Here is a 14426-nt window from a genome sequence, read left to right as displayed (position 1 = left end):
GGACGTAAGTTGGAGAGACTTTTTATGAGCATGGATTTCGCTGTCCTCAACGACGGTTCTCCAACATACCTTCGCGGCCCATTGTACAGCAGCTGCATTGATGTGACTGTGTGCACCCATGGAATGTCAAATCAGCTACAATCGACAGTCGACACTGACAATAAAGGGGAGTGACTATTTGCCGATCTATGTGACAGATGAACGAGCACGACAGCCAACGCTAAAAAAGACAGCCACACTGAACAAATGGCAAGTATTGGAAAGGACACCTGAACACGCAGTGTGAGCTTCCTGCGGATCCCTGACGGATTTCGCAGCAGGAATACGCAAAACTTTAAACCAATCCAGCAAGTATGTAAATATATACCACCTATACCACATAAGTATACACATGGCATACACATAACACACATACGCAAGTATACACACAAGTATACACATATACACTACAGTATACACATAAGTATACGCACACACAAAAATGTACACATAGCATCGGGTTCATGATGTTAAAGTCACACTAAGTGGGCTAAGGTTTAAGGTCTAAGGTCTAGGGCCTTACACGTAAGACATTGGAAGTTACGCTCCACGTGATCATCCAATGCCCAGCCTTCGAACAGCACTGAGAAAAACTGGAAGCTGCCCTAGCAAGCTCGACTCGCGCCCCTTCAGTTTTTGTAAGCTGCTAGGTAAATGGCCCTGCTCTAAATAGCAAAAGAATGCGGAGAACGGCCTCTTCGGTTTTCTTAAAGAAAGCGGCACCGCAGACCGCTTCTAAAATCAGAGACATGATTCCCCAAACCAAAAGTGTCACGTCTCATTCACTCAAGAGTGACACCTGCTAAAGTATTTTCTCTGGATATCACCACCTATAACACCTACAAGAAATGGAGCTGCATGCGATATATGAAGTCACCACATAGCTCCCGTAAGTACCCAGTTGTGAGAAGACCGGGGAGACCCATTGCCAACATGATAATTAATCCCTCAATTGCTTCCAGATCAGATGACGGCATCAATGTGGGCGACGTAAACATTGCTTCAAGAACAGTGTGTGGGAGATTTCCTGCGCCCGTCAAAAGAACCCCGGGGGTGTGGAGGGATGGAGAGTAACGTCGGGCAGACGAGCGGTCTGCCTGCCTTGACTAGCCGCATGTTTACTAGTGGAGTGGGAAACAGGACGAAGAGAAGGTTCGCAAAGTTATCTCCTGGTAAGCTGCATGTTCCTATAGCCTTCCTTGTTAGTGGATGAGCTCGAAAATGAGCAACAAAGCTTTTTTGGAGGAGTTTCCGACGGTGGAGCTTGCCGCGAGGAGAGACTATCTCATCGAGTGGGGGTTGAGATGTGCCGATGGGCTTGCACAGCTTGCTGAAGCTGCGACTAGCATTCGATGTGGCTGGGAAGTCCATTATAACCCCAGGTGGTCGAAATTATCTGCTGCCCTACTCTCCGGAACGTGCAGCATGTCGCCACGGTAATAGGCTGACACACCTTACGTGTAAATATATTCCATTTACCTGAGTGTACCTTTTCCGTTACGGTACGTCCCTTTCTGCGAGCCATACTGCCATATCTCTGGCTACGTCAAAGTCATAATGCTTTACCGTAACGTCATCTAAGACCATAAGCGCTTGACGCGAGAAATAACGCTAGCAGCACGCAGAAGGCACATGAACTGTACTTTGCCGTGCCTCCCCCGAATAAATCAGTCTCATCCTCATGACAGGGCACGTCGTCACCCCACTCGTAATGTTTTATGCTCTTTGATTCGTTTCCTCCACTTGTTGGAAGGGCACCTTGGTGGCGCCGAGCTTCAAGACAACGGTGAAGTTAAAAATGCGGTGCATGATAGGTGGCGCAAATGTTTGAAGGAGGTTCTTTCATGACAGTGTAGCTCTGAGCTGAATGGAATTTCTTCCATTATAACCCTGAGGACTACGAACTGACATATGAACTGCAGAGCTCAATCCAAAACCCGTCGCAACTTTCCACTGTTTACTCCTCACCTGTGGGCCAATTCGTGTGCAATGTTACGAACAGAATGGTACATCCACGGCTTGTCTTCAACTATGGCTGCCCGGTACTCTGTGCAAGCGCCCGCTACATAAGCCTCTCCTGGAATGAACGCACAGAAAAAAAAGGAGATAAACCTGGAATGCAGAAGACATACTTCATTTCAAATCACTTCAATAAGAGGTGCCACAAGCTCAGGATACCACAGAGAAAGCAGAGTCGAAGACGCCCTTCATGTGCTACAAAAATTCTAAACTCCGTTTCAGTGTCACGTAAAATTAGCAAAAGTGATACTACTGGTTTGAAGCTTCATAAGTTGCCGACAGTTAGAGGTACGACGCAGGAGAAAACGTTATCATCCTTATTTCTCTTTTTCAGGTCTTTTACCAGGGCAGGACAACGGGCTTCCGGCGGAAGTGGGCGGAAAGCGTGGAAGTCACTGTAGCATTATGACAATCGAATGCTTTGACATACAGAGGGTCCGGTGGATAAGATTCAAGTCCCCCCTTGCACCCTCTCGAGAGGCCCATGCGCACCTGAGAAATTTCGAGGCAGATAAATGTTACTGTGGCGGTCTGTGGACAACAACGACGCGCCACTACTACCGCGCGCCATGGCACAAGTCAGCCAGGTCTGTCGGCACAGTCCTGGGTGAGGCCACGGGTTAAGAAGCCCTCCGTGACATTCCATCATCGCCGATCAGGACTCATGGATACCACCTCCTCTACATTTGGTGACGCGGACAATGAACACAATAGCCCGGTAGCAATTCGACACTTCACCATACTAAATTTTGCATCGACTCAAGATCACCGAACGACCACTCCGAAGGCCATCACAAGAGACACGATGCCTCGTCCCTTCCGATGCCCACTGCCCCATGCCCACTAAACGACCTGGCATTTTACGGCGCCTCAAGCATCGCAATAGTCCTCCAGAGGCACCGATCTGTGGCACGTTTCGGGGCCAAGAGCTCTAGTACCGGTCGAGATACGCCGCTGTCGACCGCACGGCAGCACACTTACATACGGTAAAGGAACGCACCGCGCTCAAACTCCTGATCTGTCTTTCCCCGTCGGTCTTCATCTTGGGCAAGTGCGATACGCCTGCTACAGCAGCATGTGAACCAGCGTATATTGCGCTTGCTGGAGCAATGAAAGAGGGGAAACGAAAGAGGGAAAAGATGAGGCGCGAACTGCGATTCAGCAAAGACGGCACGGGCAATGTGGATGTTAGATGCCACATATGATCTACTACAAAAACCCAAATAACGCTGATGGTACATAAAGAACAACAACAACAATAAATGAAGAAGTGATGATGACATGGGATGCTTCCCCGTGGTAGCCACAGGACCCTACCCCACTTCACAGTGGTTAATATGAGAGGATGAATTATGGTGAAAGTGAAGCGACGACAGGTCGGAGTTCCGTTTAGAGCTCTTCGAGGAGCCCAGTGGCTTGCATGAAAGCAAAAAGGGAGCGAAGAGCCCGGCACTGATGCGCAGGGGAGCTCCATGGGTCTTGACCCATGGAGCTCCCCTGCGCATCAGTGCCGGGCTCTTCGCTCCCTTTTTGCTTTCATGCAAGCCACTGGGCTCCTCGAAGAGCTCTACTTTGGACAAGCTGAATGGTCGATGGTCAAGTAGTTCCAGTTGGCGTTGAAGTACCCGGCGCTCACACGTGGATCGGTCACAGTCCTCGATGATACGGAGGATCGTAGCTGGGGTGTGGCAATCTAGGCACAGCGCCGTGTTACTGTAACCCAGCTTAACACGGAACACAGGGATGAAGGGGACTTTGAGTCGTAGACGCCGCAGGAGTGTCGTAAAGCTGCGAGGGAAGCGACCTGGCATCCTAAATGATAATGACGGGTCCACAGCATGGAGGAGCGACCATTGAGTGATGTCAAGGAGCCATTGCTGGCGGGCCAAGGGTGACACCAACGCAGACAAGTAGGAGCGCCTATCTCCGTTGGAGAGGATAATGGGCACGGCTCTGGAGATACGGTGGACCGCCGCCGCCGCCAAATCTGCCTCTTCGTTGCCCTGAATGCCGGTGTGGCCGGGACCCGGGGTACATAAACGCCCAAACCACAAGTACCTTGTTACCATATATTACGTTGAACGCAACCACTTTATGTTAAAACTTTTACCCACGGGAGAGATGACTACACTCATGAAGAACTCGTTCCAAATGGAAATAACGTTTTATGTGCAAGGGGTTCCGGGTTAGCAAGTTTCTCGTGACCTTTCTTTTGTATGGCATTTACATGCTCAGGATTTGCTTGACGCAGCGGGGTGTTTGTTCAACTGCCTGCTTTCGTGTGTGTCGTGCGCAAATCTAAATTTTTCTCCGTGGTTTCACATTTATGTTTCCTTGTTCAGACCGCCCATGAAATTGACGGATATAAAAGGTCCAAGTGGAGCATGATGGAGGTGACGCAGTAGTTCTGAGTGGACGAGAACATGGCGTTGGACGTACATGACCCCGTTTAGTTGCATTGGGACAACGCTAACTGACGGATTTGTTCTTGACACCAACCTCAACAGCTTTATAAATGCCCCATCCGAGCAATACGTTCCAAAAATAAATAAAATGTATCCCATCCTGACTCACCTGCAACAAGACAGCTCAACGTCGACGTCGACTCTTCTAATTTGCACATATCCCTTCTGCAAAGAGGAAATACATTATTTTCGAAACCGTTTACCCTACGTCTACAATCTTAAAAATGAACTTCACCACATAGCACGCTCATAGCCAACCATCATCCCGAATGGCAACGTTCTCGCCCTAGATGTGTTGAAAACTGGAGGAGGAGCCTATTTTGCGCTGTGTACTCCACAAGTGGGGCAGAGGGAGGACGAGGGGGAGCCTAGACGGTGCTGAAAGGCCTCAGCCACGTCATGCTGGCTTGTGGGCAATACTGCCACGAGCGTGCACTAATGCAAGTCTCTATGCAACGCATTGACAAGCGGCCGTTCAACCTAGCGAAGATCCTCGGTCCGTGGGCGAACGCTGCCCATCAGACGCAGGGCCTTCGCCTTCTGGCGGAGTATTTGCGCTCCACCGGTCTGGCGATGCCTCTTTGAAAGCCCCCATCATCATCCCTCCATGCTCTCCCAACGCGACATAGGGTAGTGTACCGCCTCAGCGGTGGTGAATCGCCCATTTCATCACCATCCAATGTATGTGTGTGTGTGTGCCGTGCTCCTTTTCCAAGACAGCATGGTGTACTGCGGATACAAGATCAGCAGCGAAGGTTTACACAAGACCCAAGACAAGATCCGTCCTGTACTTTAAGCTCCAGCACCGCAACACGTCACCCAGCTGCGTTACTTCCTTGGGCTAATCAACTACTACGGAAAATTTATTGCGGGCAGCGCAGACCTTTTGGGACCTTTGCACGCACTTTAGGAAAAATCTGCGAAGTGGAACTGGACAAAACACTGCAAAGTAGCCTTCCAAAATTATGGCGTCTGACACAGTCCGCAGTTACCACTCCGTCTCGCTTGTGATGCCGGACTACATGGTCTCGGCGTAGTTCTTTCTCACGAAATGCCTGATGGGACGGAAAGAACTACTCACAAATTGACCAAGAGGCCCTAGCCATTGCCTGGGCAGTACATAAGTTCTACACTGGCAGACATTTCAGACTTATAACGGACCCGCAACCGTTGACGCAGACCTTCTGACCACTGAAGCACGTGCAATGCAATGCATACCTGCAATGCAAGCAGCATGTCTCCAACTCTATGCTCTCTTTCCCTCCGTCATGGACTACGACATAGTGTATAAGAAGTCAGAAGACAACGACAATACTGACAGTTTGTCACGCTTACCTCTACCGGACGTTCCACTGGAGGGCCCAGATGAAGCTGAGCTTTACCATTTCAGCCAATTTGAGCAACTCCCTCTTACTCATTCACAACTGCGAGAAATGCCATTCTGTCCAAGAGACATTGGAATGTCATGAATGGCTGGGACAGTTCTAACTTGGACGACGATCTTGTGCCTTACCTCAGACGCAAAGATGAACTATCTATGCAACAAGGGGTTCTAACATGGGGAACTCGCACCGTCATTCCCGCGAAACTCGTACAGTCAATTCTTCACGAGCTTCACCCTGTTCACATGGGAATCGTTAAAATGAAAGCTTTGGCATGATCCTACGTATGGTGGCCAAACATCGATCGTGACATCGAAGCTCTTGCAAAGAATTGCGAAGGTTGTCTGAAAAACCAAAATGAGCCACCAAAGGCTCCATATCATGCGTGGGAAATTGCTAACGGACCATGGGAACGAGTCCACTCGGACTTCGCCGGGCCATTCCAAGACAAAATGTCCCTAGTAGTCGTGAACGCCTTCTCCAAAAGGCCTGAAGTAATCGTCATGGGCTCTACTACTGCTTCTCACACTGTAGGTGTCCTACGGACGAACTTTGCCAGAAACGGCATACCCGAACGTATCGTCACTGACAATGGACCACAGTTCATATCAAGCATGTTCATGGGGTCCATGAGGAACAATGGAATTCAACATTCCTTGACAGCATCATACCATCCAGCAGCCAATGGACTTGTTCAGCGTTTTGTCCAGACACTTAAGTCAAGCCTGAAATCTATGCAGGGGGAAGGGAGTATCCACGAGGATCTCGCAAAGTTCTCCATATCGCACTTGCCCCCACACAACGACTGGAGAAACTCCATCTAAACTCTTCCTGGGACGTGAAATTCGCACCCGCCTGGCACTTATCAGGACAAGTGTTCAAGAAAGTATACGAGCCAAGCAATATAAACTGTTGGAGCGGAACCATGGAAGGGAACGCTACTTTGAATCGGGACAACATGTTTCTGTTCGTGACTTCAGAGGAACTGATTAGTGAACCACTGGAATTGTACTCGGACGCCACGGATCATTGACCTATGAAGTAAAGGTTGGTGACAAAATCTGGCGCCGGCACATCGACCAGCTGAAACCGGGTGCCTGCGAACGCCAAAACACGCGAGAAGAAAACCGCAGACCAACTTCAAATGACTGTGTTACTCAAGAGCCCGTGGTAGCGGATCGACCACACCATCCAGAAGCAGAAATTACTCCTCCGAGCGAGTTGCACACGACCACTGAGAATGTGCACGCTCCGAATACAACAGTCCCTGATCTAGGAAATGGGAATGCACAAGTCGCAAAGACGCCCCGTCCCCAACAAATAAGAAGACCTCCGGAAAGGCTGATTGTGGGACTGGACTAAAGAATGTGACGGGAAGAGGTGTCGCGTTCGGCTGATATCGGCAGATAAACGATCGCACATGTCAACTGTGGGATATTCCGTAACAGAGTGTAACGTGTAACACGCCCTCAACGCGTCAGTCGCGCACAGACTCCCGTAATGGAAACTATGTTCCTATGTACTCTGATGTAATGTCAATTAAACAGTTGGAAAATGTGACAATGCCCATCACTGATACTACTTCTCTCTCCTTTTTGCTTTTTAATTTCTGCAGATCTTCTTATTGATCCACGTTGCATAGAGTTGCAAAAACAACACTGCATCGCCCTACAAACGAAGAACAGGTGCTACGCCCGTCTTGCTGAATGACCCAAGCAATCCTACGGAACTGCCAGTGTAAAAAAATCTCTCAGAAACCTTCACTGGGATCGCAATAGTGTATGAATAAAAAAAATTCAAACCGCAGTGCAAAGGAACGGAACACTTTCGTGACGGTGATCGACATGCGCCTCAGCAACTCACACTGCCTGCAGTAACTTGAAAGCACCTAGCGTTACAGAAGAGACATCCCTTCCGATCAAACATAGGTTACATTAGTTGTAGGTCGCGTGATTTCGCTCGAACGACCACGCTGTCAGTCGGTTAGACCGATTAACATTGGCATCGCGAAGCAAGATGGCGGCTATAAGATGCGGCTGGCGAAGCAAGAAAACGCAGCCCACAAAGTGATAATAAAAAAGCGACAGTTCCTGAAATTGTGAAAGGGAAGGCATGATCCCAGTGGATGCCGGGTGCGCTAAGAAAATCCTGTGTTATCTCTTTCTGCTATCACTCTGTGGGCTGGGTTTGCCACCTCCTTTCGTCGGACTGATAACGATAATATTGCGCTCAAAAAGTCGTCAAGCGCTATGCTCTTGGTGCCCCGAAAAGCATGATCTTCGGCTATTTTTTCCCGATGGGATAGCTCGCTCATATATCTGTTAATTATCACGAATTTGAGCAAATTCGGCACGCTCTTCACACTGGTGGTGTAAAATAGTGACTTTTACTTGGCAAATTTCCGAGTTCGGTTGGCAAAAATTTACATAATAAAACTTACGTTACATGGCATTCACATTAGAGGGTGGCAAAAGCCTAATAAAAAGAAATGCCGTTGACCGTGTGATTCTAGGTGGCATAGTTCTTTTATTGTAATGCAATGGCACGTTTTCTGGAATACCCTGTATAATACCTGTTTTTTCTTGGTCTACTGGTCCGGGAGAATTCATGTTTCTCTCTCTCTCTTTCTTTGTTTCTTTTTTTTTTTTTTTGCTCTTTAAAGCGCCGCACTAAATGTTGGTTACAGGAAATGCGAACAACAAAAAATAGTCCTGCGTCCCATCCTACGGACAGCAATCTAACAAATAATGATATCTCATATACGTGGCTTTACATCGCGAGATAAGTATCAATATGAATGAAGGCACAGAGGTCGGTCTACGGATTAATTTGGCCCAACTGGTGGTTATGTAACATGCACGGAAATATCAACGCAGCGCATTGAATGTGTGGTGGCCTAGGTTGAAACAATATGGCAGAAAAAGCGTGGAAAAAATTTCGACTGCAAACGCGTGTTCACTTCTCAAAAAGAAAAAGAAAAGAACGAGAAAAAAGCCACGTTCACTATTGCTACATGCAGAAGTACAGTCCAGGAAGCCCGAGCTTGCCGGAATATATCCCATTCAGAGCTATAACACGTCCGGACAGCATCCGGTAGCTACGTCCGCTAAACGTCTGTGAGATGTACCTGGGTGTTACATTCGCACATTTCTGGTATCTCTGGGGTATCTCTTCAGTTCGGACGTCCACCAACTGCGGTCCCAGCGATGCGTTCCGAATTCGCTTTTGTTGTCTAGGGACAGAATCATCGTTATTTCTTCTCTTTTTTTTACGTTTATACGTAAAATCTCCGCGTGTGTGACTACGTAGTGTTCAGGTTTTTCAATGCCACCGAAACGATTGCGGCTGCAAAAGATAACAGTATAGATGGCAATGCCTCCTCACAAGACATGAAAAGGTCCTTAGTAAAAAATGCCATTTTAAGAAGAGCTTCGATAAAAGTTCACAGCGAATGGTGGTCCATTGGAGCTGCTGGAGCTGGTGTGTTTAAACTCGTTTAGCAGAACGTCAGACGTGCAGCCAATACTTTTGGCTGCAGCGATGTCCTTTCTTTGATACAACCAGGTGACCATTCTCGCATAATAGCTCACCCTATATCATTTAAAGGGAACACAAACTGAAACTGCGGAAGCAACGAAATTTTTGCGTAACCTCGGCATTCAACCAACGGTTTAAAGGAACCCTCTGATACCGCTGCCCCCTTTCGAGATTACAGAATGTAAGTTACGTGCAACGAATGACGCGCAACGCTGAAGCTGCTGCCACCGCAGGACACTTTAAGACACCGGTAGACGTGTGCGCAGATGGAGTTTTGACCGGCGGCGGCGTCAGCGGTGCGAACACAAGTCAAAAAAGCAGAAAACCGCAACCTACCGCCATCGGCATCGCCAGCAACCAATGTGACCGCGCGAGAGGGCTGCACGTTTTCGCTTCCGAAAACAGGCACGAAGAGGCCCTCGGCCCGCCAGTTTGGAACCGGCGGCGTTGCGAAAATTACCGGCAGCGTGGCGCGGCAGCGCAATGTTCCGCGCCGCGATGTCGTCTCGGGAGCAGCGTCACAACTCATCTGCTAGATTCCGCCATTTTGATTGTTCTGGAATCTGGATACGGGGTTACAATGTTTTGCATTGTATCTTCCGCAACAAGGCTCAATCGATTCCAAATTCACCAGGATCGAATGTCCTTCGGAGCTAAACAACACCATGTTCCATCTGCATTGAGTATCTGCCGATCATCGCATGCGGGCGCGGGTAGATTTTTACAGGGTAACACATTGTAACTGTCATGTTACTGACTTTTTACTTTTAAACTGTTTAAAAATAAAACAAGTGTTATGCATCCTTTTAAAACGCCCATTATTCGTATTCTGTAAACGGATTACATAATGTTCTACGGTTCGAAGCTTACGTAAAAAGCATTGTACACCCTGTAACACGTGGTGTTCCTTAATATGATAATTTGCCTTATCCTTCGTTACCGCCTACAACAAAGCACTCAGTGGCGCAGGATCCATCTTCACCCGCCATCGCAGCATACTTCAAAGCGACGAAAGACTTAAAATAATATTTCCTGCTCTCCCCAATGTCACATTCTGCCGATCAGGTAACATTCGTAATTTACTAGTTTCATCCCATCTATCCCGATCAAATCCTGGTTGTTGTGGTAACGAACGCTGCCAGACATGTCATTTCATCAGTTCGTGTACGTTTATCTCGAGCACCTCAAATTATTTTACTTTGGAAATCCGACAGGGGTTGCACTGCAACTCTTTCAACATATGTTACCTTATTAATTGCACTAAACGCTGTATTCGGTATATCGAAGAAATTTGGAACACAATGAGGGAAAGATTTTACGGCCATAAGTCCAATATCGTTAAAGGTCAGATATGCCGATTTTGAAGCGCGCAGAACTGAGCGATACTCGCGCTGTGTGTTCAATGGCGAAGACTGAATATGTGTGCGAAATAGCTTGGTCCAACAGTTCGTAGTTTTTTTAGAAAACATTTTTTTAGTTCTTAGTTAGAGAAACGATGAGAAGGAAGGGGACAAGGATTATTGTGATTAAATGCACTTCTTCAGTTGTTCCGCGTGCACATACACGCATGTTTTCAAAGAGGAAGGATCACGAGGAACGGGAATGGAATTCTTGTGATTAAATGCACTTCTTCAGTTATTCTGCATGCAGATACACGCATGTTTTCAAAGAGAAACGTTGAGAAGGAAGGGGACTGAATTCTTGTGATTAAATGCACTTCTTCAGTTATTCTGCATCCAGATACACGCATGTTTTCAAAGAGAAACTCTGAGAAGGAAGGGGACTGAATTATTGTGATTAAATGCACGTCTACAGTTATTCTGCATCCAGATACACGCATGTTTTCAAAGAGGAAGGATCACGAGGAACGGGAATGGAATTCTTGTGATTAAATGCACTCTTCAGTTATTCCGCATGCATCTAGATACAAGCATGTTTTCAAAGAGAAACGATGAGAAGGAAGGGGACTGAATTCTTGTGATTAAATCCGCTTCTTCAGTTATTCTGCATCCAGATACACGCATGTCTTCAAAGAGAAACGATGAGAAGGAAGGGGACTGAATTCTTGTGATTGAATGCACTTCTTCAGTTATTCTGCATGCAGATACACGCATGTTTTCAAAAAGAAACGATGAGAAGAAAGGGCAGCAGATCGTCGGACCGTCGGCAAACCCTGCGCACTGGCGAACCGACGTCACTGCTCTCGGTTTATCTGTCTTTGGCTTGGCATGAACTCTTGGCTTGGCCGCTTGGCTTCTTCCGTTTCGTCCTCTGTGCATCGTACATAAGCCAACAGCTGTTATGTTATTGCTAAGCCGGAAACGAAGCATGTGAATATTTTTTGCCACGGCGTCGTTTGGAAAGTGCACTTCCTTGTTCTGACCTTGCCTTTTGTGGGCTGGAGCGATATGATACGTGATATGCGACGGCGAAGTTGTCGAAGATGCGACGGTGCTACGCTGTTAGAACAATTCATCGGAGCATTCAAGTGTTACCTATTATCAGCTGCCAAAATCCAAGCAGTGCCACTCCAAGTTCCACTCCAAGGATTTCGTCCACGAATGTTATCATACGTTACACGCGACTCACAGGCAATTTGGAATCTCGGCACGAAATCGTCTGATGAAAATCTGAGGTGCCCGACGCACAAAATTCTGAACGTGCCACAGAGGTTGAAGGCAAAAAAACGAGAGCAAAAAGGTAAGTCGAGGTTCAGACATAAAAATTGCAAGCTTCATGAATCGATTGTGCAGCTGTCCTACTGCGCTTACTCTGATATAACCACGATTCAAAACACAATAGCATTGATAATCTAACTTCTGAATTACCACAGGTGCACGCTAAAGGCGGAAGTGAAGCAGGATCTGGCTTGCATCTAGTGTATGATGAAATTGCTGGCACGTTAGTTGCAGTCTACCTCCATCAACAGCTATGACAGTGTGATGGTATAATTTGAGTATTCACCTATCTTCCACTTTTCATGCAGACATCTTGACGCCACTCTTAAATCTGTCCTCAAAGTTACAGTCTGTGCTTTCAGGGTGGAAAAGAAAGGTCGCCATTCCGATTAGGTGCTATCTCCCAGTTCAAGCAATTTTGCTGTCTGGACACTGGTTCCTGTGGATGGCGTGTTACAAGCTTGACTGTCTGATATAGAAGGCACGTTACATTAGTTCAGTTAAATTGTCTTTTGCACACTTTTTTTTTTTTACTGTTAGGTGGATTACTATTGGACATGCAATCCTTTCTGACACGTAGAAGCTGATGTCGCGTCTGATAAAGTTTTATAATTTTCACTCTCATCAACGTTCACTCAGGAAGGTCCCTTTACTATCTGTGAATCTTTTATTGAAGAATAGCCGATAATTAATGTTAATATTACGTATTCTTAATATTACGTATTAATATTACGTATTAATGTTAATATTACGTATTCACTGTCTGTGTTCTGAGAGCTAAGAAAAATGGGAACTATTTAGTTGTCACAACCTCACAGTGGATGTGGTACTGGATTGACATGTAAGCTAAAATACTTGGATTCTGCAATACTTGTGTTGAACCTGGTGCATTACTGTGGGCAATGCCACATTCATTATATTTATAGTGGGTCCAGTGCATAAATGCTGTGTGCACACTGCATCATGCTGTTCGATAGGCAAAAATACCTGAGCAGTGCTGTGTAGTCTTTTTATCCAAAGTCCATAATCTTACGGCAGAGTCACGGTACGTTCAACAGCAGTGTGCAGGTATGCTGCGATAGAGACTCACAACAGACAGAAGACTGTCGAGGGCATCTAAATTTTAATGAGACGAGACTTTCGTGCACAAGGATGCATGCTCTTGTTAATGTCTAACATGAAGTTACAAAATCCCAGAATATATAAAACATGTTGTAAGATAGAGAGCAAGGGCAGCAAGCAGACATACAAATAATTATACAACCTATATCGTAAAATAAAAGGGGGGTACAACTCAACAACTCAACTCGACAACTTGACAACTCTACTTGTTCTCTATCTTACAACATGTCATATATTCTGGAATTTTGTAACTTGACTTTAGACCTCAAGAAGTACAGCCTTCTGTGCGAAAGTCTTCTTTCTGTTGCGCACAATCATTATAAAATAAATATGACTATCCATTTCTTGTCATTAAACGCTTTTTTTTCTGTAGTGGTGAGCAACCATAACGCACATGCAAGAAAGGGACTCTCTTTGGGATGACAAACCCTCATAACCTCATGAGGATACCATGGTTGACAAATGGTTCATGTTCTCAAGCACATGGAAACTTCAACAAATAAATCGTGAAAAAGCCATTCGGTGCTAGCACCAGGAATTGGACGTGGAGCGTCCTGCTACCAGTCAGAGAGGTTACATTTCAGGCACTCATAGACTTTTGGTGAATTACTTGTTGGCTTTATCCCAAGGTGGAGCTCGCCACAGCTCATTTGCCAATCTGATAATGTTGTAGCATGTGTTGCGTTTTTCTATTTGTGTGTTCCAGACTCAGAACGGTTAATTTGGATCAGGTTAGGTATGTTTTAGACATGGCAAACAGAAAGTAGTGTTTCTCAACACAGCTTAGCAGTGGCCTTCATGCATTACTGCTGCGGCCAGTAAGTGTGAATGGAAAGCTGCACATGATGTAAAATCCCGAGACTAGGGAACACGAAGGGACAGACACAAACACGTCCCTTTGTGTTCCCTAGTCTCGGGGTTTTACACCATGCATCATCTTCACCAGCTCGCTTGCTTCCTAGCCATTTTTTCTGCACATTATGTTTACTCTACTTTTATCGTGTGCTATGTAATCTTGTTCAAGTTCTGTCAAACGAGCGTGTAATGGTATAAAAAAAAATCAGTGCACTCTTTAAATGGGTTGAATGGCACTGCATGAATGCAGGAAGGAAACTGTCATGTTATGGCAAGTGTTTATGTATTGAACATTTAACTACTAATTTTATTGGTTAGCTGTCGCCGAC

General features: G+C 46.4%; 1 protein-coding gene across 1 annotated transcript in view; it reads right to left on the bottom strand.

Moving 5' to 3' along the window:
* Positions 1-14426, bottom strand: part of LOC135365916 (venom metalloproteinase antarease TserMP_A-like) — a 74387-nt gene that overhangs the window by 19764 nt on the left and 40197 nt on the right. The window contains exons 9-10 of the mRNA XM_064598580.1: positions 4633-4688; positions 2008-2116 (exon numbers count right to left, since the gene is read on the bottom strand). Of these exons, the coding sequence (XP_064454650.1) occupies positions 2008-2116; positions 4633-4688 (165 nt within the window). The remainder of the gene's footprint in view (positions 1-2007; positions 2117-4632; positions 4689-14426) is intronic.

Source organism: Ornithodoros turicata, chromosome 8 (assembly GCF_037126465.1).
Source record: "Ornithodoros turicata isolate Travis chromosome 8, ASM3712646v1, whole genome shotgun sequence".
Lineage (NCBI taxonomy): Eukaryota > Metazoa > Arthropoda > Arachnida > Ixodida > Argasidae > Ornithodoros > Ornithodoros turicata.
The sequence above is the reverse complement of the archived record's forward strand: the minus strand, read 5'-3'. Positions and strand labels throughout refer to the sequence as shown.